The 26913-nt window shown below is 40.4% G+C and overlaps 5 protein-coding genes across 10 annotated transcripts; 2 read left to right on the top strand and 3 right to left on the bottom strand.

The window, feature by feature from the left end:
• Window positions 1–1397: 1397 nt before the first annotated feature.
• On the bottom strand, window positions 1398–6312 carry LOC103420170 (uncharacterized). 3 transcript variants are annotated; one of them, XR_003774435.2, is made up of 11 exons: window positions 5943–6308; window positions 5632–5759; window positions 5457–5528; window positions 5124–5269; window positions 4922–5036; window positions 4758–4838; window positions 3491–3628; window positions 2383–2470; window positions 2091–2204; window positions 1600–1919; window positions 1398–1519 (listed from the first exon to the last, which is right to left on the bottom strand). XR_003774435.2 is itself a non-coding variant. In XM_008358233.4 (10 exons), exons 1-10 carry the CDS (start codon window positions 6202–6204, stop codon window positions 1876–1878), a joined length of 1188 nt encoding a protein of 395 aa, XP_008356455.3. In that variant the 5' UTR covers window positions 6205–6312; the 3' UTR covers window positions 1398–1875. The 3 variants fall into 3 exon arrangements, 1 of the variants encoding a protein (XP_008356455.3); XR_011581926.1 differs by having other exon boundaries at window positions 1398–1919; window positions 2091–2303; window positions 5943–6310; XM_008358233.4 differs by having other exon boundaries at window positions 1398–1919; window positions 5943–6312.
• Window positions 6313–7780: 1468 nt separating this feature from the next.
• LOC103420172 (uncharacterized) lies at window positions 7781–8355 on the bottom strand. The gene is made up of 2 exons (XM_070823400.1): window positions 8024–8355; window positions 7781–7905 (listed from the first exon to the last, which is right to left on the bottom strand). The coding sequence occupies exon 1, from the start codon at window positions 8353–8355 to the stop codon at window positions 8068–8070; it is 288 nt and encodes a 95-aa protein (XP_070679501.1). The 3' UTR covers window positions 7781–7905; window positions 8024–8067.
• Window positions 8339–12068, top strand: LOC103420171 (phosphoacetylglucosamine mutase). 2 transcript variants are annotated; one of them, XM_008358235.4, is made up of 10 exons: window positions 8339–8476; window positions 8604–8710; window positions 8793–9055; window positions 9160–9279; window positions 9363–9505; window positions 9608–9859; window positions 10455–10873; window positions 10960–11135; window positions 11340–11436; window positions 11640–12068. In XM_008358235.4, exons 2-10 carry the CDS (start codon window positions 8650–8652, stop codon window positions 11795–11797), a joined length of 1689 nt encoding a protein of 562 aa, XP_008356457.3. In that variant the 5' UTR covers window positions 8339–8476; window positions 8604–8649; the 3' UTR covers window positions 11798–12068. The 2 variants fall into 2 exon arrangements, with proteins under 2 accessions (XP_008356457.3, XP_070679500.1); XM_070823399.1 differs by lacking the exon at window positions 8339–8476 and having other exon boundaries at window positions 8546–8710.
• A 96-nt stretch (window positions 12069–12164) lies between these two features.
• On the bottom strand, window positions 12165–13954 carry LOC103420173 (uncharacterized). Its single transcript, XM_008358237.4, has 2 exons — window positions 13336–13954; window positions 12165–12397 (listed from the first exon to the last, which is right to left on the bottom strand). Exons 1-2 carry the CDS (start codon window positions 13659–13661, stop codon window positions 12388–12390), a joined length of 336 nt encoding a protein of 111 aa, XP_008356459.3. The 5' UTR covers window positions 13662–13954; the 3' UTR covers window positions 12165–12387.
• Window positions 13955–14920: 966 nt separating this feature from the next.
• LOC103428183 (iron-sulfur assembly protein IscA-like 2, mitochondrial) lies at window positions 14921–26786 on the top strand. Of its 3 annotated transcripts, none has more exons than XR_003774436.2 (5): window positions 14966–15431; window positions 15945–16069; window positions 16169–16277; window positions 26384–26530; window positions 26655–26786. XR_003774436.2 is itself a non-coding variant. In XM_008366278.4 (4 exons), the coding sequence occupies exons 1-4, from the start codon at window positions 15237–15239 to the stop codon at window positions 26444–26446; spliced, it is 492 nt and encodes a 163-aa protein (XP_008364500.1). In that variant the 5' UTR covers window positions 14921–15236; the 3' UTR covers window positions 26447–26653. The 3 variants fall into 3 exon arrangements, 1 of the variants encoding a protein (XP_008364500.1); XR_011581928.1 differs by having other exon boundaries at window positions 26384–26506; XM_008366278.4 differs by lacking the exon at window positions 26655–26786 and having other exon boundaries at window positions 14921–15431; window positions 26384–26653.
• The last annotated feature ends 127 nt before the right edge of the window (window positions 26787–26913 follow it).

The following is a 26913-nucleotide window of genomic DNA, read 5'->3' on the forward strand; positions in this document are numbered from 1 at the left end:
ACTATTAAAATGTTAAACTTGGCTCTGATACCAAATTCGCAACGCATGCTCGGTTAAATAGTCGGATGACCATTATAACAACTAGACATAGAACCTTGCACATGGAACTCGACATGTTTCAGCATGACGGCCACTCACAGTACAAGTATAAGGCCTTAACGACTGAACTCAGAGGTACGAAGAACTCAGAGGTACCCTGGTTGATGTCCAGTTATTTGTATAGCAAACATTCAACTATAACAGAGTGCTCGAACAAAGTATGATCATCAGTTTAGCAGGTTAATAATATAACCACAATAGTGTTTCCCTGTTTTGGACTAGAAGTCTAATTAAACAAACACACTAAAGAAGGAAAAGAAAACTTACTTAAGACTTGGAGATTGCTTGAATATGTACACTTGAACTTTTATTGATATATGGAATGTTTACAGAGATGGTTGTTTACAAGAAAGTGATTACAAGAAGTGTTTACAAGGATGCTATGAAGGCTACGAATGCTTGAGTGTATGGTGTTTTCAGATATTGAGAGATATGTGTGGTATTCAGGTGTCCTCTGTATGGGAGGAAAGGCTCCCTTATATACAAAAGCTGATTCCTAAACAACAAAATAATTTTTCAATATTTACAACCTTTTGATAGTGACAACACACTGTTTCTGAAAGCTGTCAGCACTGTTTCTGAAAGTTGTTGAAGGCCACGTGAATCCATATTGTCTTGGTTGCTGCAAAGTTTGCCACCTTATCTTTGGCATGCAAAATTTTTCTGAAAATGTTATCTTCATTGCTGAGCAATCTTGTATGGATGTGTGAAGGGCATGATTGACATTTTTGCTAAGTTTTGTCCTGATGATTAAAGTGAAACTTTTGAGGGTGTTTTGGTTAGTTTTCCACTAAATTTACTACATTTCAAGAAAAGAATACATAATGAATAACTTTATTGAGTTACAATAACATCTCCCTGATTTTAATTCTTGTTTATTAAGAAAATAGGGCTTTAATGTGGTCGACAATGTCTTTTTCTTTGTGGCCCCCCTGAGTGCCCGTGGTGTCAAGTGAATTGATTACTTATGAAAAGAAAAGAAGGATGAGGCCGACCAACAAAGACATGAGAAGCATAGTTCAACCACAAAATTCATTTCCCCAATAAGAATATGTAGGTAAATATACACATTTAGTGTTCAATTCGATTCCTCTTCAATATGATTACGACTTAGTAAACGAGCCATTATTGTATTACTTTTGTCCCTTCAAACGATCCTAATTTGTTGTTTTCTTTTTGCAGAAGTATTCAATTTCTTGTTACCCAAGTACGTCAATGACACCAAGTAACGATTCACTCATTGCAACAAAGGTCCAAAGTTCGAATTCCCCCACTCACATAAACTAAAAAGACGTCAATGTCTCACGAAACAAAGTTCCGATATTCAATATTCAAAACAGGCAAAATCGAAGAGCAATACGAATTCCTCTAGACATAGGCAGCATCTGCAGTCCGGGATATCACAAGGTATTGGGTCTAACTACATACATAACAAGTTACAAAATTAGCATGCATAGTAATAATAAAAAAAAAAGCTTCATATGTAAGTGTTTGCCAGACCTCATCCAGCAGTATGCTCTATGAGGTTAGTGCTCCTGGTCTGGTGTGAAGCAGAGAAAAAAACCTGAAACGCGGTATCCATCTAAACTGTTTGGAGCTCGATACAGAATGGCGGAGGAGTAGCCGAATTTGCTTCTTTCATCTCAAAACAATCTAACTTCTGTACTCTTTCATTAAGCACCTTGATAAATATCCTGTGCAACCTCTCCAACAAACTTGTGCATCACCCTTCAAAAACAGAACACTCTGAATCTCCTTTGCTCAATGGGATAATGGTCACTGCTCCAACATCACCGTATCAAAATTCAGTGCTTTAGCATCTGTGTGAAAAGAGAGTTCCAACAGATATCAATTCCACTAGATTGATGTGAACAAACAATCTAAAAAACAAATGAGCACACAGGAAGTACTATGAAGTGGGAACCAATTATTTCATGAAAACAGAAACACAATTTTCGAAAAGAAAAAAAATGAAATGATGTGCGACTAACCATTCTTGAGTGAGTGGAGATGCTGATCGGAACTTCTTTCCGTGCTTTTGCTCGCCTTCAACGTGCTAGACTCCCTCTTTTTCATTCTTCTCAGAGAGCTCAAAGAACCTTCAACTGCACAAAATGAGAGCCGTCATGCCAAATTTGAATGCACCCTTCTGTCCATAGAGCTCCCAATTTCACAAATTATATGTGCTTGTAAATAGTGTTTTGCTAAAAGAAGATAAAACGGGCCATGTTATGTCACCGCATTCACAATTTCACATACATAAAACAGAGTCCACCTGCATACCTTGCCATTCCCATACTACTTTCGATTCACCCTTAACCAACATTGGATAACGATCTACGTGAGAGTCCTCCTGAACCAACTCTTCTACCTGCACATACCACAGATATTACTATTAGAAACATGAATGATAATATAATTATTACTTTGAAATATAGACAAACAGAAACCATAGAATAAAAGACCTATGCTTTTCATTGGGACTGAAAACAACTAAGATCTGGTAATGATACAAATAAACTAACAAAAGAACCAATTCAAGTTAAGAAAAGTGGACGTACTGAAACTTTTCAATTTCGATTTTTCTCATAATGGACAATGATATTTTTTCATAGCTTGGTGATATAACCTTTTTAATGGGGTTAAAAATGAGTGTTCTTTTATGTACTAAATACTAATAAGGTTGAACAAATGACTTGTAACTTGTGCCCAAGTATACAACGGGGCTTTATCACGTTGAATAGAGATTTATGGAAAAATAATATATCCCCAATAGAAGGCATGCTTGGGAGTTGTCATGGTGGTAATAGGAGTAAGAAAACAATTAAGATTAGAATGGGTCGTGAGTTCAATCCCTTGTACTGCATTTAAAAGAAATTAGCAAGAAATAATGTGAGCCAAAACTTCTGAGATCATGTATACAACTAACTATCGTCATTAACCCTAGTGACTCGAAGCTTGGTAGTGGCCCAATCCAAACATGAGTTTGGGCCCAGTTATAGTCACTCAGACAGCAACTGAGGTTACCCTTTTGCTTTACATAGAATCTTTTAAAATAGAATATGAAACATTATATATTTATATCATTTAAAACATTTTTAAAGGGTTCTTACGTTAAAACATCAATTCCGCTGAAACTTTTAGTTCAACTAGATCATGCAAGTAGATCCACCTCTCATCCCAGAAAAGTATGCCAATGTACATTTCAACAGACAAATTTGAATGAATCTGAACTCCTATAACATTATATGCACATTTGCCTTAGTCATTTTTTCATTTTTACAAAGGAACACTATTTTGGATACTGACAAAATCATGGATTAATTTATAAATTATCAATTCAACAAGAAAGTATAGATTGAAGTGATAATCCAAAGAGACATGAAAATACCTTTTTCCACAATATAGGGTCCTTCCTCTCTTTTAGCAAAAGTAGATGATCTCGCAACCGAGAGGCAACTACCCATGGTTCGCATTCACCATTCACACTCTTTGACATCAAGGCCTTCTCCTCAAGTATCTCACAAACCTAAAAAATTGGCAAATGAAATTGTTTTACAGAACCAATTGAATAATTCAAACCAACCCATGCAATTAAAAAAATCAAGTCTTTTCTAAGTTGTGCATGATTAACAACCACATTTAGTATGCTGTTATAAATTAAAGGTAACTGTTGACCTTAATAGGCATTCAAGCAGTGAGTTAATAGAACATAGAGCTAGCATGCTCCAGAGAGCTTAACTTGGGCCACCATTGAAAAACTTGTATTTTTAAGTAGAACAACAAATTATGGTGTTTGTGGATGTTTTCAACGGCAAGAAAAGACGGCAGCTGAATCTGTGCTCATATAGTGTGACCACATAAGGACATAAATTTAGCATCCATATTATTGTTCCCTGCATGAGATGATAGTTTTAACTCTTTGTATGGACAGAGTACCATCGTACGCTGACACCACCTGCAGGAATGTTTCATTCTTTTTTTAAAGTATCAGATCTGATTCGCTTTTCTCTCAAAATTTCACATGTAAACACGCATAAAAATTAAGAAATAATACAAGCATACAAGGTGATAACAGTGAGTAGACATGAAAAAAATAAATTAATAAAATTAGAAAAATAATGGGAATGACACATAATGATGATAAATGAAAAGAAATTAGACTTTGTGGAATGGACATATAAAATGTAGACCACAAGATGCACCTATAACCAAAGGAAAACTTGTTGAAGCATATGCATCCAGATGCACCTATAATAGGAGATAATGAGTATGGTAGATAAAACAGAAATGTGAAGCAACACTACAAAAAAATATTTGCGACATTTTACATTCAGATAAAAAAAAATTCCTGATCTTACATGACCATGGGTTTGGGTTCAGATAAACATTAATATATGTCCACTTAATCCACATGAACATCCACTTCTTTTTCAGGCATCTCAGAGTGTACAGTTGTCTATGTGTTGCAGGTACATTCAGAAAACGCAGGTTACTTAACATAATTCCTTCAAAATCCAGGCCTTATGAGGTCAAATGCTCAAATGTTGGTCCATAAAAGGATTAAGAATATGGTGACATCCCTTTGATGTCAGACTTACATGAGAGCCTAAATTGTAAATGTTCCTTACAAGCAAAGAACAAACGATACCGTATACCTGTTGGTAAAGCTCATCAACTCTAGTTGCTAGACGCCGTCTTCGCTGGAGTTTCCAAATAATGAATGTCGATCCCACAAGCTGGAGATCTCAATACCGTCAACCATCTTCAAAAAGTTGATACTAAATATAAGCATTAAAGGCTGCCTTTAAGAATGGAATACCAATGCACAAACTGAATAAACATGTAATGCACGCTCAGCGATCCATTGGCGGATGCGACAGGAAAATGGTTTGTAATGCTCTGCTAGCATGTCAGGGCACTTCAACTCTTTGACCCTACACACAAAGAAAGTAAATATAACATAGGATGGTTGGGAAAAATTGAGAAAGTGGACAATCTTCATTCCATATGAAATGACCTACCCATGAGAATTTGTCCTCATGTCCAACATTCTATTGACAGTCTCCATTGTCCTTTCTTTCGTATACATATAAATAGTATTGTCTGAGCCAACATGTTCCACCAGATCTTGCTTATCTAAATCATTCCATATATCATTCTCTTGGACCTGTCAGAGCAAGAAAAACGCAAGAATTTCATATGTATTCAAAAGCACAGGAAAATATCCCAACAACAACAACAACAACAAAGCCTTTTCCAACTAAGTGGGGTCGGCTATATGAATCCTAGAACGCCATTGCGCTCGGTTCTGAAATTATTTTTATCAAATTCATAGGAGTTGAAAAGACACCAACCCAAATCGTTCCAGTTCCATAGCACAAAAATTCAGCAAGCGCCTCACAAAGACGAATTTCTACCCTTTCTGCCTGTATCATACAAACCCAAGTAAGAAACTCCAATGTAACTTATGCAATCATTCATCTGCTGGAATAATGTTAGTGCAGCTGAAAGGAGAGTTTCAGGACCTACAAGTTTCTTAGCTGTATCATAAATACTTCCATCTTCTATGCATAACTTGCCATGCTTTTTATATCCTTCAAGACAATCCAATTTCCCTTCATAGCACTGTCCATTACTTGGGCAAGGCTCACAAGAATCTGTAATAATTCCATTGCTTAAAATGTCATTTCAGCAAATAATTACGCATCTTGCAGAAAACCCACTTGGAAAATCAAGGGAAATTCAGCTAAAAAACTAAAACAATGCATAAAACATCAAAAAGTAAATAAAAAAAGGTGGGTTTTCTCGGGAAACAAACAGGAGAAAATTGAGAGGCGTACCGGGGAGGAAGTCGAGAGAGTCGGGGGAGCTATCGCAATAGGGCTTCCGGTGGCCGTCGGTGAGAGTGGAGGACAAGAAATTGCAGGTGAGAGCAACGGAGGATGCGATGGCGAGGACTGCTATGAGCCGAAGGAAGTCGTGCTTTGAGGGAAATAAACTTTGGGATGGTTCCAATAACGATGCGATCGAATTAGGGGAAGACTGAAAGTGGGGTTCGGCTTTGGGCTTGGGTTTCAGGCGCTTCTTTGGAGTCGAAGACATTGATGATGATAGTGTGATTCTGTCTGTTACTGTGAGAGGGAATGAGAAAGAGAGGGAGGAGAAGGAGAAGGAGAAGGCAGACCGGCAGAGATGAAAAATAAAGATTTAAATTTAAATTTGATAATCATTTCATTTCTAAAATTAAAATGTACTTTCTAAGTTTTTTTTTTTTTTTTTTTTTTTTTTTTAAACAAATGATATTATTTACACTAAAAGGGTAAGGGTTGATTTAGCCTCACAATGACTAACAAATGTGTTTCAAACTCGCATTTGGTGATAAATTGATAATCAATCATAAGACTTCTTACTTACAAGTGCAAATGAATACTATTATATCACAGTACTAAGTGGCTACTTTTTAAGTTTTAAATTTAAATTTGATAATCACTTCATTTTTCAATTACAGTGTGGAATCAGTCTTGCGCCTCGCCTTGGAGGGTGGTGGCAAAAATCCTGCACATGAGGGCGTCATTGCTTTAGTAAAGGATCATCGAGCTGGGTAATGCTTCAGGTGCCTCTCCCGATCTTCATCTCCCTTGGAAAGGGTGAAAGGTGGCATATTGAATGTGCATGGGGCCTTCGTCTACTCAATCTTGTCTATAAAGGGTGACATGCTCATGTTGGCTATATCTCTCTGAAGTGCCTTGTTAATAGTCTCAATGCGTTGAAAACCGTTCAATCATTCAACTAGAAGCCTATTTGCTTCTTATTGGATTTACCTCTATTGGGGGTAGTGGAGCCTCCAGCTGCCCCTGTGCTAACTTGCGAGTTTATGTTGTTCTTTCCCTATGTCCTGCTTGTATGTGTCGCGGAGGCGATGCGCAGCGAGTTGCTCGTGGTTGTACACGATGTGGGCTGCCAGTTGAACTCAAGCTAGACTAGGCTTCTGCTTCTTTGTCTGTTACGCTAGCCAGGCGGAAGTGCACATTGCCATAATGCTCGGTTCGCGGCTGCTTGAGTGGTTGCTTATAGGGACAATGCTAGAAAGAAATGTCGTCTCTTGCCCTTATCCTGTTTCGGGATATCTCGTCGAGAGTGTGTTGGGTCTCAATGTGCTCCAAGAGCTTATTCACCAAGGTTGTCTATTGCGCATGGGCGCTTGTCAAATATGTGATCTGTCCAAACAAGTGTTGTTCACCATTTGGGATGGAAGAGCTTGGATGGTAGACATCTCTCAACTTTGATTAACGTGCTTATTTTTTATTGGTAACATGTCATTTGATTTGCAAATTGGATTTAAAATTTTGGTCTCCCAAGTATTACTCCTTATTTTATACACATGCATGTTGTCCAATATCCTAATAGATAAAATGTTAGTTTCTACCCATGTGCCTCAAGTTTGAAACTCCCTTTCCTAAGTTATTAGTATAATAATTCAAACTCTTACTCCTCTACTTAATAATAAACTCAAAAAAAAAAAAAAGCTGTATTTTACTTTATTTGGAAAAATCATTCTTGGAGAAGACACAAAATACCAATTTGATGTTTGCCGAAGCTGGGCTAAATATTGTATTTTGTGTTTTTAATTATTTGTTCGTTAAAAACAACATACCAAACGCATATTATCAGTACAACGTTACCAAACAAAGCCTTATTTTCTTCTATACAAGCGACTTTGAAGAGGGAGAGGATTCAAATGCACAACCATTGACAGACCTTCCATGCAACCCAAGATTAAGAAGAAACTGCAAAAGTGAATTTCTACAACACACGAATAAACCAGACACTATTCAGCCGTTACGAACAACATTCAAATTAAAAATCAAAACTTGAAAATCACAAAGCAAAATGTATAAAACTTGGATTGTTTAGAAACTACATTGACCATCCGTAAATTGACACCCCCAGACACAGGGTGATTGCTTAGAAGACCACTCGAAACTGGGGCGCTTCCGACCCACTGGCGGGGAGGATCTCCCAGCGGCACGGCTCCAGGTCCTCGGAGACAGGGCAGTACCCGGCGAGAGTGACCTTATCGCCTGAAGCCGACACTGACCCGAACTCGAACACGGTGATGTTGGCGGCGGCGGGGGGTCGAGGCACCTCGACGGCGCCGTTCATGCCCGGAGCAGACTCGGCCGGTTTCGGATCCGGGCTGGTCTTGGATCCGGCTTTGGGCTCACTTCCTTTCCACCACGAGAGCAGACCCATCGCTCACCCTTCCACTCTGTCGCTGCTGTCGTGAATTGTAAGGTAAAATGCAATGTTTGATGCTTTGCTTGGGGACTTTGGCGGCGTATCCATCCACACACGTAGGGTTTTAAGAACAAAGGTAACAGTATTGGGCTTGGAATTCCATGAAATTACGGAAATGCCAAGCCATTGGGTATCCAAAGTCTTAACGGCTGGAGAAGAAAATAAAGACAGAAACCAAATTACAGAGTCTATTGATTTTGCAGGTGCAGATTAGGGTTTGATTGTGATTTTGAATCAGGATTAGCAACCATGAATGAAGAGCAACGGTCACTCCTTCTGAGCTCCTCGTCTCGCTTCCCGCCTCCACAAGGTCCTCTTCTCTCTCTCTCTCTCTCTCTCTCTCTCAACAAAATTAGGTTTCTGGTTTGTTAATTTTGAAATGTTGGCACCAGGAGTTAAACTATCTTATGGAACGGCGGGATTCAGAGCGGATGCATCAATCCTCCAATCCACGGTTTACAGGGTGGGAATTCTGGCGGCCCTAAGGGCCGTCAGCACCCAATCAGTGATCGGCCTCATGATCACAGCCTCTCACAACAAAGTCTCTGATAACGGAATCAAGGTTGCCGACCCGAGTGGCGGAATGCTCTCTCAAGATTGGGAGCCGTTCGCTGATACCCTCGCCAATGCTCGTGATCCGCAACAGCTTGTTCATGTATGTTTTTCATTTTTTATATAACCCTTGTGCGTGTGCGTGCGCATGGGCCTCCCTTTTATTCGTGTCAATTCGTGTACAATGCTGACTGAATTCTTGAACAGTTGATAGCTGAATTTGTTGAAAACAAAAAAATCGCACTTGATGGAGCAAAATCCGTGGAGATATTGGTGGCAAGAGATACAAGACCGAGTGGAGAATCTCTGGTTGAAGCTGCTAAACAGGTAACTTCTCTTTTACCATTGCTTAGCATGCAGTTTCTAAATCTTTTTTCGCTCCTCATTTCTTAGCATTTGGTCCATTGAAGGGAATCAGTTCAATTCTTGGAGCGGTTGCCCATGACTTGGGAATTTTAACCACTCCACAGCTACACTGGATCGTTCGGGCTAGAAATAAGGGTTTGAAAGTATCAGACATTGATTACTTCAAGCAGCTTTCAAGCTCGTTTAGGTTAGTTGGAGCTAGAGTTTTGTGTAATGTGTTGGTTTGATCTTGAAAAAAATTCATATGTTGTTTGAATGCCTTCGTTAAGTGCTTTGTGTGGCTGGTTAGGTGCTTGGTAGATTTGATTCCTGGTGGAATTCATCCCAGCGACGTGGATGACAAGTTGGTTGTGGATGGGGCAAATGGTGTTGGTGGAGAAAAACTCGAACTTTTGAAGACGATGTTGAATGGTTTGGTTATTGAGACACGGAACTCCGGAAAAGGAGGAGGTGGTGTACTTAATGAAGGAGTCGGTGCTGATTATGTGCAGAAAGAGAAGGTCGTTCCTTGTAGTTTTGGTCCACAGGATGTTGGGATAAGGTCAGTTATTCATGGATTGTGAAACAAATTTTGATTATCATTTACTTAAGTACTTGCTTGAATTGTCTGCATCACAGAGATATTGTTGGAGAATGACTGATAGTTGCATTATGGTGACAATTCTGTTGTATGCGTATTGTTGCGATACATATACTACGTTGATTAGATAGATGGGAGAAACTCTGAATTTTGGTGGCCTGTTGATTTGCTATTATTGGTATTGCAATACCTATGCTACGTTAATGTGATTAACAAATTCCGAGTTCTGATCTTTGTCGTAATAGCATACTGCTTTTGGAGAACTTGAATTTTGATCTGATTTAACAACTAGTTGGATTGCTTACAATGGATGTATCTTTTCCTTGATGCAAACATTCGTTGGCTAAGAAACAAGTTGGGTGGTATTTTAAATAATGGTTTCCCTAAAGCTAGTTTGGCAACGAAGGATGCCAGTGTGCAATATCCAAACATCGTTTTGGGTTTACAAACTAAGTTTTCTATTTGGTCAATTAGTAATGCTTGACTGTTGATCTAAAGTGTTACATTAAATGATCAGAGGCAGGGACTAACTGTATGGATGCTTCTAGCTTTTCAGGTGTGCTAGTTTGGACGGTGATGCTGATCGGCTTGTATATTTTATTGTGCCATCTAGAAGTAGTAATAAGATTGAACTCGTTGATGGGGACAAGATTTTATCCTTGTTTGCTATATTCATCAAGGAGCAACTAAGCATTTTGAGTAAGGAAATAGATGTTAATGGAAATAATGATTATCAGTGTCGCCTTGGTATTGTGCAAACAGCTTATGCAAACGGAGCATCCACGGATTATCTCAAACAGTTAGGCCTAGAAGTCACTTTTACTCCTACAGGAGTGAAATACCTTCATGAGAAAGCTGCGGAGTATGATATCGGGATTTACTTTGAAGCAAATGGCCATGGCACCATTTTGTTCTCAGAACATTACTTACGGTGGTTAGAGACCAGGACTACTGTGCTTTCTGATGTCGCTGAAGGTTAAACCAGTCTTTGTGCACTACATTAGTGCTGACATGATTGTCCATTACCTGTCTAAATGAAGAACGTGGTTGTTTCTTTTCAGGTTCAGAACAGCATAAGGCGGCTTTGAGACTCTTGGCTGTTAGTGAATTGATTAACCAGGCTGTCGGGGATGCGTTGAGTGGGGTACTCTTGGTTGAGGCCATTCTGAAACATATGGGATGGTCAATACAGAGGTGGAATGAGCTTTATCAGGATCTACCCAGTAGGCAGCTTAAGGCAAGTTTCCTTGGCCATCCTTCTATGTTATGGATGATTTATTAGCTTTATAGTTGTTTTCTTTTGGGGCTTTCATATGTCATCCGTTTTAAAAGTGAATTGATTTTCCATCATTTCTTGTTGGCCGCAACACGCCCAAAAAAAAACAATGGTGTAAATTGATATTCTATTCAGAAACTAATTCTTCCGCTTCACAATTATTAGGTCAAGGTTATGGACAGAACTGCTGTTGTAACAGAAAATGCAGAAACTGTGGCCGTGACACCCCCTGGCATTCAAGAAGCCATCAACGCTGAAACCGGTAAGCAGATTTCTCCTTTTATTTTGCGTGCAGTTGAGTCTTTGCTCTGCACAATATCCATGTTGGTTATTGGTCTGGACCGTTAAGTTGATAGCAGTAGTCATTTGTTGCACGGAAAATTGCCACTTTTCCTAATTTTAACTCTGTACACAACTGACAAACAATTTTTTGAGGATTTTCTTGTGTTCCTGTTTATATTGCAGTTAAATACACTAGAGGCCGATGTTTTATACGACCATCAGGAACAGAAGATGTCATACGCGTATATGCGGAGGCATCCGCACAGAATGCAGCAGACAGCTTAGCAAACTCTGTAGCAAAACTAGTAGATCAGTTTCTTGGGTTTGGAAGCTCAAAGTGATCTGCAACTTCCTTTTCCAAACCAAAACTCACTGAATTATTAAATCGATGAGGATTTATGGTGGCTTACAGATTTCCTGTTATTCTTGTTGTGGATGCGGTGGATTGAACCCGTAAATGTAGAACGGTGTCTTACCTGGTTTGGTTATGATTCATAGACATCTGATATAACACGGACTAAAACCCAGAAGTGCGAAAACATTGAATTTGTCTTGTAACTTGTATTCTACTTTACATTGTTTCCTATTGATACATGTTCAGTTTGTTCTTTATTAAGAGTTCCTTGTTCAACAATTTGAAGAACCCGCGCAAAAGCAAAGCAACAACGAAACTCAGCACGATCTTAGTAAATTTCCAATATACACAAGTAGAGTAAAAGGCTTCTTGCATGACAAGGAAAACTTATCCTCGAGCTTGAATGACAAATAATATCTTTGAAGAATCTGAGTAAATTACTCGTCAATAAAAACTTACTTGTCTATAAAAACTACAGTCGCAGCGGAAATGAAAAGAGAGTGCTGTATTTAGCTGTGAAATTCTGGAACCAAAAAAATGGTAAATGCCAATCCAGCATCTGCCCGAACGACATTCTCACAGGCCTCTGCAAAAATGGTAAGTAAAGAACATCAAAAGAGGCAGTATTCACATAGAAAGGAAGTCTTAGGGAAACTAAGGAAGAAACAAGTGTCTAAAATTTGAAACAATATGTAAACCGTCCCAGTCGACATTACAAAAAACATAGAAATCTAGTGAAAAACTATAAGCCGCTCTCCAAGTAAAATTATAGAATTTATAACCCAGCAGAGAGGGGAATGTGTTTGGAGTTCACTTTCATTTGGAGATGAGAAAGTAAAGTTTGGGCAATTCTTGTTCCGATAAATCGACTTTCTTGAGAGAGTTTAGGAGGGAAATGATAGGACTCTGGTTTATTTTTCTTACTAACCAAACAGAAAGTTGGAGAATTTAATAAACTGTTCTTTCCCCTTTATCCACCATTGGTAAAGGTAATACCAAACAAATGGTTGATTAATGTTTCAAAGTTTTCAACTTTGAAGAGTGAGAATGACTTACATAGCACGGGTACATTGACATGGTGGCGTCCCATGCAAATGGAATAAGGACGTGAACATTTTCTTATCCACGTCCTTGGGTTTAGCGGGACGCCACATGGCGATGTACCCGTGACTTGTAAGTTGCTCTAGTTTTCCAAGGACAAACTACAAGAATCTAAGAACTCAAGCAAAAGCTGCATTTCTCAGGCAAAACCTCAAACAGTTGAACTGCAATACAAGCTACAAGCTGGGAAAAGCTTAAACACAATAAAATCTTCCATTACTCGTCACTTGGCACAAAACCCATATGCACTAAACACATTCTTAATCATCTACTTGTAGTGTAAACCCTAAACCCTATTCTCTAATCCAGCTACTGCAATTCACTTAACCAATTAGCACTAATGAATAATTTACATTGAAGATGAACAAATTAAGATATAATAACATAAGGGCTTTGGCAACTGGTGGATTGTGAAATGAGTACCTGACTTTCTTGAGGAGGACGGCCTTGAGCTTGCGAGCGAGGTCTTGAGATCGGAGTTTCTGTTCGAGATTCTTGCGGGCCAAGATGCGCTTCTCGGAGTTCTTGAGGTGGTGGGTTTGCTCCCGCTTTATCATCCGCTCGATCCCACTCGACGTCATCTTCCTCTGCATAACCGTCAGCGCCCACTCCAGGTTCCCGTTCATAACCTTCACCCGAATCCCTCTCGATTGCTCATGTCGATGACCCAGTGTCACCGTCGCTGACTCCACCCCCTGACTCGCCCGTTTCAACACGTTCCACGCGCACCTTGCCGCCACCGAGTTCATTGCTCCGCTTTCGCTGTGTTTCTTTCTGTTTCCGACGAGATTGCGGCGTTGGCTGGCTGTTAAAGTGATCAAATGTTTTACTGAGGTTTATTTATTGATTTTTTTTTTATGAAATTAATTTCAATTATTTTAAGATACATTAAAACCATCTTCACCTGTTTTCCCAAAACAATGTCAGGTGACAATAAAGAGATTTTTTAGTGTGCTGGTAACAAAAATATTACATTATATGTAATTATATAATTGGAGTTTGGAGGAACATTTATTTATTTTTAATAAATTGTGTTGATAACATATAACTAATCACTCAATGTGCTTGGAACACAACTTATATTATATGTTATCATCAAGGTATAAAATATCGATGATATCGGAAATATCGGTAGTCCAAAAACACGGAATTTTCGATGGAAATATCGAGATATTATCGATATCGATAAAAATTGAATAAAAACCACGGAAATTGTAAGAAAAACTTGGAAATTTTTATTGAAACTTTACAAGATGTTTATTTAGTCAATTATCTATTAGTTTATCACACAAAAATTAGAAGGAAATGCATTGCATGATGGATTTAACTGATTTAATTTGATTATATAACGAGCTGGCAAATATTGTGAGTGTAGAAAATATGTAGTAATTAATGAAAGAAGTTTAAACACACCATAATCATTTATATATAATGAATTAGTACAATATTTTACACTTCATACATTGCATGGTAAGATACATGAGTGACTTAGTACCCACATAGAGTTCCTATCAAGGTCTAAAATATCGATGATATCGGAAATATCGGTACTCCAAAAACACGGAAATTTGGATGAAAATATCGAGATAATATCGATATTTTAAACCTTGGTTATCATACAACTAATGATTTTTTTTTCTTCAAATATTCCTCTTATTATATAACTAAATATGGTACACCTATAGTTTAAAATTTTTCGATCCACTCGATATTTTTATGGAAATATTAAAAAAAAAAACCAGAGAAAGATATAGAAATGCGAGTGAAGTATAATCCCCACCTTATATTAGAGAAATCAAGTTTAGGCTAGAATTGACATATATGGTTCATATTTGTGTTAAATATTGGAGAAACTTTTATTTCTGACCAATGTTTAACAATCCTCAAAGTTTAATTTAAAGTTTCATTATTTCCATCAAAAGCAACCGATAATGATAATTGATATATTTGTCGATATTTTTGCTAATTTACATATTAATATTTATACAATACAAATATTCTAAATATTGAATACACCAACCGTCTTCCAGCACATGTAAAGAAAAATAGCACAAGTCTGTGTTGTATTATTATGAGGGAAGTCGTGACGATATAACCGCTGCATACAAGTCTTCTCCCTCCCTTACCTTGCAGCGGCAGCGTAGCCTAACCCACCGTACCACCACAGCCAACGCCCTTCCAATCTTCCTCTGAGTTGGGCCATCCTAAACCACCTTCGACCACAGCCCAGGCAGCCCCTCCCCCCGGACCGCCAGCTTCCCGGACGACCACGCAACCGCCCCAAATCTTGTAATCCAAAATTCCAAAAGGTCCGCTATCAGGCGATGGCTCCACCACGATCTCTGATCCTTCACCGGCTCACGCCCTACTTTGCAGCTCGAATCAGGCAGAACCAGAGGCTCCTATCCTCTTCTTTCTTCTATTCCTCTTCCTCTTCCGCCGCAGAAGAAGCCTCCTCTTCTTCTCCATCTCCGTCCGTCGACCTCGATTCCGTTCACATGACTGATACCTGTGTTCAAGTAATCACTCTCTCCCTATCTTGCAATTCGATATCATATGTGGGCTGCCTGGCTTTTCCATTTCAATTTTTGGGTTATCAATTTGTAGATATGTGGAATTATATCTTTCTTTTATTTTCTCGAAGGGAATGAATCCCGAAATGGTTTTAATTCCGGGATTTAGCTGACCATTTTCGTTAATTTTGAGGAATGAATCACAAAATGGAAACACAGACAAGAAATGTTTAAACTTTGTAGTGGATGCACGAAGAAAGCTTATGATGTTAGACTCTAACCAGCCAAACGGCTATTTTCTAGCAGATAATCCGAGTACCATTTCGGTTTTTCCTTCTTATTGAATTGGTTATCATGCTCGCGATATGCAGTTTTCGGGCGAAGAGAGTTTAATGTGACTTATGGGCTTTTGTGTCTGTAATCCTTTGTTGTTTTTGGTCAGGGTAATCCATACTTGTATCTTGAGTGAGTTGCATACTATTGTGTGCTGACTTTGGTTTCTTAACGGATGTCTCACAGAGAATGAAGCAGCTGCAAGCCAGTGAAGCGGAGGGAAAGGTGCTACGTTTGAGTGTAGAAACCGGTGGATGTTCTGGGTTCCAATATGTTTTTGATCTGGATGACAAAAGCCATCCGGATGACAGGTATTTATTGTCCCCTTCTGTATTTATAATTCTTGAATAAGAACGTTTTTGCTTATTTAGTTTGCTTGGTTAACTGGAAATCCATACATTCCATAATAGAGTATTTGAGAAAGGAGGAGTAAAGTTGGTGGTCGACAATATTTCATATGATTTTGTGAAAGGAGCAACTGTTGATTATGTTGAGGAGCTGATTCGTTCTGCTTTCCAAGTAAGTCAATTTATCTCATTCCATTTCATGCTTTATTCTTTAATTTTCCTGTCCGTGGTGCACGTCAAATCTTATGCACATGACCCCACATGGAATTTAACTGTTCGGGATATGTGAACTAGAATAAGTAGTCAAGAAATATATTCTTTAGAAAGATGTGCTTGAAATTCTTGTTGTTAACTATGCCTATCTTGGTGAGCATAAGAAAAGTAAGGAGCATCTGCCAGTGGTCTTCTTTTATGACAGTTAGAAGTACATTCTTTTATAATGAAAGATCTTCTTGAAATGTTTTCTGTCAGCTGAATGATACCTATCGTGGTGTCAGTGCATAAGATAAGTAAGAACCATCTGCTAGATATCAAAGTCTAGCATTGCATAATGGTATTCTGTGTATCAAATATAACAATGATAGATATTGTATAGGTCTTGGCTCACCATTGTGCACTGTCGGCCATGTTAGAAAGTATAATAACGGTTCCCTTGACGGGCTATCCAATAATTCTGTGAGCATGTATACCATGTTAGAAAGTATCATAACGGTTTCCTGTATTTGGCATCACTACCTTTATTTTTTTCTAAGTAGGTTGCAGTAAACGAGAGATAATTGGCAATGCAATACAATGCTCTTCTGCTGTGTGACAGATTGGTTATTGCTGGTGTTGTCTAGACAAGCAGAACAAGGGATTTTGTCTTTTAGGGAGGGGAGTTACAATAAAGAAATTGTTTTAGGAATTTCTTTTTCTAATGAAATGGAGAGGAGAGTTCGAGAATTGATAGAACTTTTTGTTCTATGTGAATGAGTGGGGGGTAGTTGATAAGGAATAGCCATAAAGGATGGAAGAATCTTGCAGTGAGTTCAGTTGGGACATGGAAGCTTGGTTTCTCGGTTTTGTTCTTTTAAATGAGTGGACTATGTTACAGGTGGGATTAGGAGGAAACTTCCCCAGGCTATAGAACAGGGGTGCTTTTAACATGGCTATGCCCTTATGTGTGGTTGCTTAGGTTTGTAGTTGCCCATTACGGGTTTGGTCAAACAATATGGGGATGCTTAAAATCTGAAATCTGCTGAATCCCTTCTAAATTTGGTAGGACAAGACTCTTATGGTGTGTTTGGATGAGGAATTTTCAAAGTATCAAGGAATTTAGGCTACAAAAGTAAAAAATGCACTACAAAACATTGGATAGAGGATTTGAAACGACTAGATGCAATGCGCTTAATGAGAGGCCCTCACCAGGAAAACTCTCCAATTCTAAGAGGTCTCATGTCATGAAGTTAATTCATTTTAAAATATTAACTACATTAGTTTTCTCTTAGACTTTTTGCAAAGAACTATTGATGAGTGTTCAGATGTCAATGTGTTACTGTCTGACTTGGAGAAATGGAAATCCCACTCAAATAGTCTTCCGCTGAATTTGAGGCACAAATTCAGCTGTTCCATCACCATATTGGTTATGCAGTATGGAGTAAATTAATAAAGCTAGAGCCTAGAATTTGGTTGTAACTCATTAGGATTGAAGATCCACAGATTCAATTTATTTCTGTTGTTTTGATTTCTGTATTTCAACTCCGCCTATGTCTTACATGGCCGGTCCCAAGCCCGGATAAAGGAGGAGGGGGAGGGCGTCAGGTAGTCGACAGCCGGCACTCCATGATCACGTCGAATCCTTATGAAAATGAATCCAGAACAAAATCGCGCTAAAGCTAGGGCGTCACCCGTAAGTGGCGCGCTGTGTGGCCCGAGCACAGTGATAAGTGAGCAAGGGTCGCTGTATCTCCATCGGCACCCGGATGCAGTGTTAAATGAGCAAGGGGGCCATAGAAACTTCTTTTCGAACGACTCCACTCAAAGTTGTTTGGGAGCATATGCTCCTATCAACTTTACCCGGGACACACAAAAGAAGTACTTTGATCCTATTAGACGGGGGAGGGTGAAGAAGCTAGGACAGAAGGGTAGAGTTCAAGAGAGCAAAATGCGTTTAGGAACGTGGAATATAGGAACCTTAACGGGAAAATCTATGGAAGTAGTGGAAGTTATGGTGAGGAGAAGGATAAATATTATGTGCCTACAAGAAACTAAGTGGGTTGGTAGTAAGGCAAAGGATCTAGAAAACTCAGGGTTTAAACTTTGGTATTCGGGCACAAATAGAACGAGAAACGGTGTTGGCATCATCGTGGACAAGACCTTGGTACAAGATGTTGTAGATGTCAAGAGGGTAGGAGATAGAATCATGGCAATCAAGATTGTAATAGGACAAGAACTTATCAATGTGATTAGTGCGTACGCACCTCAAGTAGGGTTGGATACGAGTTCGAAGGAGAAATTTTGGGAAGATCTTGGAGACTTGGTGCAAGGAATTGCTCAGACGGAGAAGTTATTTATAGGAGGAGATTTAAATGGACACGTGGGCAGGGAGACAGGCAACTATGGAGGTTTTCATGGTGGCCATGGTTTTGGGGAGAGAAACGAGGATGGGGAAGCTATTTTGGATTTTGCAATGGCATATGATCTCTTCTTAGCCAACACCTTCTTTAAGAAGAGAGAAGAACATGTGATCACCTACAAGAGTGGGTCGTCAAAAACACAAATAGATTTTCTTCTAATGAGGAAAGGGGATCGTATAACTTGTAAGGATTGCAAAGTTATACCAGGAGAGAGCGTGGCTAATCAACATCGCTTGTTGGTGATGGATGTACATATCAAAAGAGTAAGACAAAAGAACAAGACTTGGAAGTGCCCAAGAACTAGATGGTGGAATCTAAAAGAAGAAAAACAAGCCATTTTCAAAGAGAAGGTAATCACCCAATGTGTGTGGGATAGAGAGGGGGAAGCTAGCCAAATGTGGGATTCCATGGCTAGTTGTATCCGAAAAGTAGCAAAAGAGGTATTAGGAGAGTCCAAGGGCTTTGCCCCACACCAAAAGGAATCTTGGTGGTGGAATGAGGAGGTACAAACAAAGGTGAAGGCTAAGAAGGAATGTTGTAAAGCCTTATACAAGGAGAGGACCGATGAAAATGGTGAAAGGTATAGAAAAGCGAAGCAAGAGGCGAAGAAAGCTGTCAGAGAAGCTAAGTTAGCGGCTTACGACGATATGTATAAACGACTAGATACCAAAGAAGGAGAGTTGGATATCTATAAACTAGCTAGAGCAAGGGAAAAGAAGACAAGGGACCTAAACCAAGTGAGGTGCATCAAGGATGAGGATGGAAAGGTTCTTGCTACAGAGAACGCGGTTAAAGACAGATGGAGAGGTTATTTTCATAATCTTTTCAATGAAGGACATGAAAGGAGTGCTTCTTTAGGGGAGTTGAGTAACTCAGAAGAGTGTAGAAACTACTCCTTTTATCGTCGAATCCGGAAGGAAGAAGTGGTTGTAGCTTTGAAGAAGATGAAGCATAGAAAAGCAATAGGCCCAGACGATATACCAATCGAAGTGTGGAAAGTTTTGGGAGAGACAGGTATAACATGGCTCACTGACCTTTTCAATAGGATTTTGAAAACGAAGAAGATGCCAAATGAGTGGCGAACGAGCACTTTGGTGCCTATCTACAAGAATAAGGGCGACGTACAAAATTGCATGAACTATAGGGGTATTAAGCTAATGAGTCATACAATGAAGCTCTGGGAGAGAGTCATTGAGCATAGATTGAGGCAAGAGACACGGGTTTCGGACAACCAATTCGGGTTCATGCCAGGGCGCTCAACCATGGAGGCAATCTATCTCTTACGAAGATTGATGGAAAGATATAGAGATGGGAAAAAGGATTTACACATGGTCTTTATAGATTTGGAAAAAGCGTATGATAGGGTCCCAAGAGACATTCTTTGGAGGATTTTAGAGAAGAAAGGAGTACGAGTAGCATATATCCAAGCTATAAAGGATATGTATGAAGGAGCAAAGACCGCCGTAAGAACTCATGAAGGACAAACCGAAAGCTTTCCCATAACTGTAGGATTACATCAAGGCTCATCCTTAAGTCCTTACCTTTTTGCGTTGGTAATGGATGAGTTAACAGGACATATTCAAGATGATATTCCTTGGTGTATGCTTTTCGCAGACGATATAGTGTTGATAGATGAAACTCAGGAAGGGGTAAATGCAAAGCTTAACCTTTGGAGAGAAGTGTTGGAATCTAAAGGTCTTCGCCTCAGCCGATCAAAGACAGAATATATGGAGTGCAAGTTCAGTGCAAATGGAGGCCAAAACGAGTTAGGGGTGAGGATCGGAGATCAAGAAATACCAAAGAGCGACCGTTTTCGTTACCTAGGATCTATCTTGCAAAAGAACGGAGAATTAGATGGAGATCTCAACCATAGAATACAAGCTGGATGGATGAAGTGGAAGAGTGCATCCGGCGTGTTGTGTGACCGCCGTATGCCACTGAAGCTCAAGGGAAAATTTTATAGGACGGCAATAAGGCCGGCAATGCTGTATGGCACAGAATGTTGGGCGGTGAAACATCAACACGTACACAAAATGGGTGTAGCGGAGATGAGGATGCTTCGTTGGATGTGTGGGCACACGAGAAAGGATAAGATTAGGAATGAGGATATCCGGGGTAAAGTAGGAGTAGCCGAAATTGAAGGAAAGATGAGAGAAAATCGGTTACGGTGGTTTGGACATGTGCAAAGAAGGCCTACTGACGCTCCGATTAGAAGATGCGACTATGGGACAGAGGTTCAGGGCCGAAGGGGTAGAGGAAGACCTAGGAAAACTTTGGAAGAGACTCTAAGAAAAGACTTAGAGTACTTGGATCTAACGAAGGACATGACACAGGATCGAGCACAATGGCGTTCTAAGATTCATATAGCCGATCCCACTCAGTGACTTGGATTTTCCAAGTCTCCAACCAAGAAGTTTTCCTCACTCGGGAAATTAAGGGAACACTACCCCAACCTACATGCTCCACTCAGAAAGCTTCAACATACAAGCTTCAACAAAAGAAAATTCAAAGAACTTAGCGAAGAAGGCTTTGGTGTATTTAACACAATACGTTGAAATGAAGGAAAGCTTATTTATTGATATCCCCGATAAGCTACAAATATGTACATATACATGAGTCAAAATAAACACACAAGAGGGAGCATTCACAAAGGTTGCTTAGGAGAAGTCTCAGCAGTCGGTAGAGCCCCAGAAAGAGAAGGCACCGGAGGGGGATCATTTGGAGCCTCAGTACTGGACAGAACCCTAGAAGGAGGAGGCATCAGAGGTTGATCATTTGGAGCTTCATTACGCGGTACAGCCCCAGAAGACGAAGGCAATAAATGCCTTTGGAACAAACCCACAAATCTCTGATGATCAAGTAAAACCTGACCATCAGTTTCCTTCATCTGGTCAAGCTTCCTCTTCATGTTTGTAGCATAGTCATGTGCGAGCCGGTGCAACTGTTTATTCTCATGCTTGAGCCCTCTAATCTCCTGTTTGAGACTCATCACTTCAGCCGCCAATGATTCAACTTGGCGGGTTCGAGCAAATAGGCGTTGTGCCATATTAGACACAGAACCTGCACACTGAACACTGAGAGCCAGCGAATCCTTAACAGCTAACTCATCAGACCGTTTGGAAAGTAGTCTGTTATCTTTGGGAGTGAGAAGGTTCCTGGCCACCACCGCAGCGGTCATATCATTCTTCATCACGGAATCCCCAACGGTAAGAGGACCAGTTGGGGAGACGAAGGATGGGCGCCATATGTTGTCTGGAGAAGGCGGGGCTGCCTCTTCAACAAGGTTCAAGTCAAAACGACGGTCGGAGGGGCCAGACATTTTCAAAGGTGTTGAAGAGAGAAGAGGTCGGACAAATCAAGATCTTAGAAGTGCAAGAATGAAGCTTCTACTGGTGGAGATTCAAGTGTGCTTTGGAACTTAATGCCAGCCCCTATAAAAATCTGCACTCGACGAAGCTTCAGAAATCAAAGAGGCGCCTGCTCAGAAATCGAAGAGGCGTTTGCTTTCTCAAAAGCTGGGCTGCTTAGAGATCACGAGGGTTGATCTCAGAAATCGAAGAGCCGTTTGCTTTCTCAAAAGTTGGGCTGCTCAAAGACCACGAAGGCCGATCTCAGAAATCGAAGAGGCGCTCGCTTTCTCAAAAGCTGGGCTCCCTAGAGACCACGAGGGCCGATCTCAGAAATCGAAGAGGCACCTACTTTTCCAGCCTTGTCAGCACCTGTCACACGCACACTCAGCTTTGCGGAAATTATGGGCATTCTGTCAAAGACTTCTGGGGAAGTAGAAAACACATGAATCTTACTGTTCAATCACCCACTTCCCACACGCAACAATAGCTCATGGGTACCACAGATAACTTTGCCAAAGTTCTCTGCCAAAGTTGAGCACGTGAAGCTTGCAGCTCCCACTACATCGCTCTGACCAAGAAGGGTAAAAGAATAGCAAAGAAACAGCACTAACAAAGTTTAGACCCATAAATTTTGAAGGTCTAGCTACCATATTATTACCCACAAGGGTAAAGGAACAGTACCACTGCTGGATAATTGGAAAGTCCATGTATGTCAACCTCTGTGCTTCGTGGCAAGGTAGACTAGCAAACATGCCCAACCTTTACTCACATTCGAGAAAACACTCCCAATAAGATTGCTTGCTCCAAAATCGAAGAGGCACCGTCCTCCGAATCTAAAGAGCCAGACTCCCAACATGACTACTTTCTTAAAAATCGAAGAGAGGGTAAAGGAACAGTACCATTGCTGGATAATTGGAAAGTCCCTGTGTGTCAACCTCTGTGCTTCGTGGCAAGGTAGACTAGCAAACATGCCCAACATTTACTCACATTCGAGAAAACACTCCCAACAAGATTGCTTGCTCCAAAATCGAAGAGGCACCGCCCTCCGAATCTCGAGAGCCACTCTCCCAACATGATTACTTTCTCAAAAATCGAAGAGACACTGCTCCCCGAATCTCGAGAGCCAGACCCCCAGCATGATTGCTTTCTCAAAAATCGGTGAGGCACCGTTCTCCGAATCAATCGAAGAGGCGCTCGCTTTCTCAAAAGCTGGGCTGCTCAGAGACCACGAGGGCCGATCTCAGAAATCAAAGAGGCACCTACTTTTCTAGCCTTGTCAGCACCTGTCACACGCACACTCAGCTTTGCAGAAATTATGGGCATTCTGTCGAAGACTTCTGGTGAAGTAGAAAGCACATGAATCTTACTGTTCAATCACCCACTTCCCACACGCAACAATAACTCATGGGTACCACAGATCACTTTGCCAAAGTTCTCTGCCAAAGTTGAGCACGTGAAGCTTGCAGCTCCCACTACATCGCTCTGACCAAGAAAGGTAAAAGAATAGCAAAGAAACAGCACTAACAAAGTTTAGACACATAAATTTTGAAGGTCTAGCTACCATATTATTACCCACAAGGGTAAAGGAACAGTACCACTGCTGGATAATTGGAAAGTCCCTGTGTGTCAACCTCTGTGCTTCGTGGCAAGGTAGACTAGCAAACATGCCCAACCTTTACTCACATTCGAGAAAACAGTCCCAACAAGATTGCTTGCTCCAAAATCGAAGAGGCACCGTCCTCCGAATCTTGAGAGCCAGACTCCCAACATGACTACTTTCTCAAAATCGAAGAGAGGGTAAAGGAACAGTACCATTGCTGGATAATTGGAAAGTCCCTATGTGTCAACCTTTGTGCTTCGTGGCAAGGTAGACTAGCAAACATGTCCAACATTTACTCACATTCGAGACAACACTCCCAACAAGATTGCTTGCTCCAAAATCGAAGAGGCACCGCCCTCCGAATCTCGAGAGCCAGACTCCCAACATGATTACTTCCTCAAAAATCGAAGAGACACTGCTCTCCGAATCTCGAGAGTCAGACCCCCAACATGATTGCTTTCTCAAAAATCGAAGAGGCATCGTTCTCCGAATCTCGAGAGCCAGATACCATAGACCACTTTTTCAAAGTGCTCTGACAGAGTTAAAACATGTGAAACTGGCAGCTCCCACTACCGTGCTATGACCAAGCAGGGTAAAGGAATAGCATTACTACTTGTTGTTAGGGAGACTCCTATATATGTCGACCTCCATCCCCAACGGACAGGCAGACCTGCAAAAATGCTCAACCCTTCATCATATCTGAGAGGGCACTCCCAACAAAGCCTTTCGAAATATTCAGCTTTCTTTCCCCCCGATAATACCTCTGCAAACAAGCTATACTAGAGCAAGAATATCTCATATCATCAGGGTTAAAAGCAAGAGTATCCCATATCATGCTTTTTTCCTGTTTTTTCTTTTGGCCTTGTTTTTACCTGCAAGACAAGGAGAAAGAGAGCAATCAGTCAGCACTTGGAATCAAGCTTCCAGCCAGGAACTGACTGCCTGGAACCCCTTACCTGATTACTTACCTGGCATTGCTCTCGAGTACTCATCTTCAACATCTTATGTTTCCAGGGAAGATTCCGCATCTGCTTGAGGAACAGATAGGGCAAGTGCGAAGGATACAAGGAAGCATGTGGAGACAAGCGTAACAGCACACGTGCCGATACATCCATTACTCTGTCAAAAGCAAAAGTATCCCATATCAGCAGGGTGGAACGTACTCTAGATTTGATGGACTTGTTTTGACCCTCAAATTCTTCAGTCGGCCTTATACTCTGGAGGAAACCAGAAAACCCTCCAGCTCAGTTCAAGAATAAGCCTGTGGAAAGTTACTTCTTCAAAAGCAAAAGTATCTCATATCATCTCTTCTCATTTTTCTTCTCTTTATCCTTCATGCTGCTACAAGATGGGGAGAAGGTGAACAATCAGTCGGAGCTCTGATTGCTTACCTTGTCTGTCACCTCTTTCAGCAGACCCCCTAGCTCGGCGACTTGGGGGACTCCTACTACATGGTTTGTATCGCGCTTGACCAAGCCTGAAACTACAAGTAAGCTTCAAGTGAAATTGATACATTACCTTGTGCATCTCCACCAGTTAAAGATACCACCCCTGGATGGAGGAAGAGTACTTCCAGAGAAGATGCCACATCTACCTATGAGACAGATAAGGCAAGTCAAGACGACACCACACTCCGATACTTAGAAGTTTCGTGATTACGAGATCATTCTCCTACAATATTTCCTAATGTCATTTGTACTAAATCATTCACTCGTACTCACTAAAGGAGAGCTTGAACCTATGTACTTGTGTAAACCCTTCACAATTAATGCGAACTCTTCTATTCCGTGGACGTAGCCAATCTGGGTGAACCACGTACATCTTGTGTTTGCTTTCCTATCTCTATCCATTTATATACTTATCCACACTAATGACCGGAGCAATCTAGCGAAGATCACAAAAAGCGACCGTTTTCGTTACCTATGATCTATCTTGCAAGAGAACGGAGAATTAGATGGAGATCTCAACCATAGAATACGAGCTGGATGGAAAGAGTGCATCCGGCGTGTTGTGTGACCGTCGTAGGCCACTGAAGCTCAAGGGAAAATTTTATAGGACGGCAATAAGGCCAGCGATGTTGTATGGCAGAGAATGTTGGGTGGTGAAGCATCAACACGTACACAAAATGGGTGTAGCGGAGATGAGGATGCTTCGTGGGATGTGTGGGCACACGGGAAATGATAAGATTGGGAATGAGGATATCCGAGGTACAGTAGGAGTAGCCGAAATTGTAGGAAAGATGAGAGAAAATCGGCTCTGGTGATTTGGACATGTGCAAAGAAGGCCGACTGACGCTCCGGTTCGAAGATGTGACTACGGGACAGAGGTTCAGGGCCGAAGGGGTAGAGGAAGACCTAGGAAAACTTTGGAAGAGACTCTAAGAAAAGACTTAGAGTACTTGGATCTAACGGAGGACATGACACAAAACCGAGCGCAATGGCGTTCTAGGATTCATATAGCCGACCCCATTTAGTGGGAAAAGGCTTTGTTGTTGTTGTTGTTGTTGTTGTTGTTTTGATTTCTGTATTTCCATTTCATTACAGTTACTGGTGGTTAATATAGTGCGTCAGATGCCTTAAGAGGAAGCATCTTGTTTTATTATGCGATTGCATATTGTCTGTCTTTGGGTTGTAACTCTATGATACTGAAGTTGGTCACATCTTTTACACAGGAATTTCATGTATATTTAACCTGATCCTGGTTTCATGTTCAGGTGACTACAAATCCAAGTGCGGTTGGGGGGTGCAGTTGTAAAAGTTCTTTCATGGTGAAATAATAGGTTTCCGAATTGCGACTACTTTTGTGCACAGCCTTCCAAGATAGCTTAGACTAGGAGGTGAATTAGATTCAACCTAAATAGGTGCTTACATATAATTTTTCACTCGATTTTTTGAATAATGATTATTTGAGTACCTTGTGTAATAATCTCTTTGATGTATCGCACGTTTATACCACATTGAGGCATCTTCTTGTACTTTTTTCAGCTTTCTGTCTTGGATGTTGATAATCACAACTATACACGAATGGTCGGGACTTGGAATTTGTTCAGTTGCCCGCCGCGCTACTCATTACTTGTAATTGAGTTGAATCAACTGTAACTTGTGTTATTTGGTCGATCGCTTATCTTGATGCTGTATAGCGGCATAGATCAATAGTTACTGATTGTAAGGAAGTGAAGATACTTCAAAAGTTGCATTTTTGAAGGATCGAGACTTTACCGCAAAGCAACTTTTTCCGGCGCTT

Source organism: Malus domestica, chromosome 06, assembly GCF_042453785.1.
Source record: "Malus domestica chromosome 06, GDT2T_hap1".
Lineage (NCBI taxonomy): Eukaryota > Viridiplantae > Streptophyta > Magnoliopsida > Rosales > Rosaceae > Malus > Malus domestica.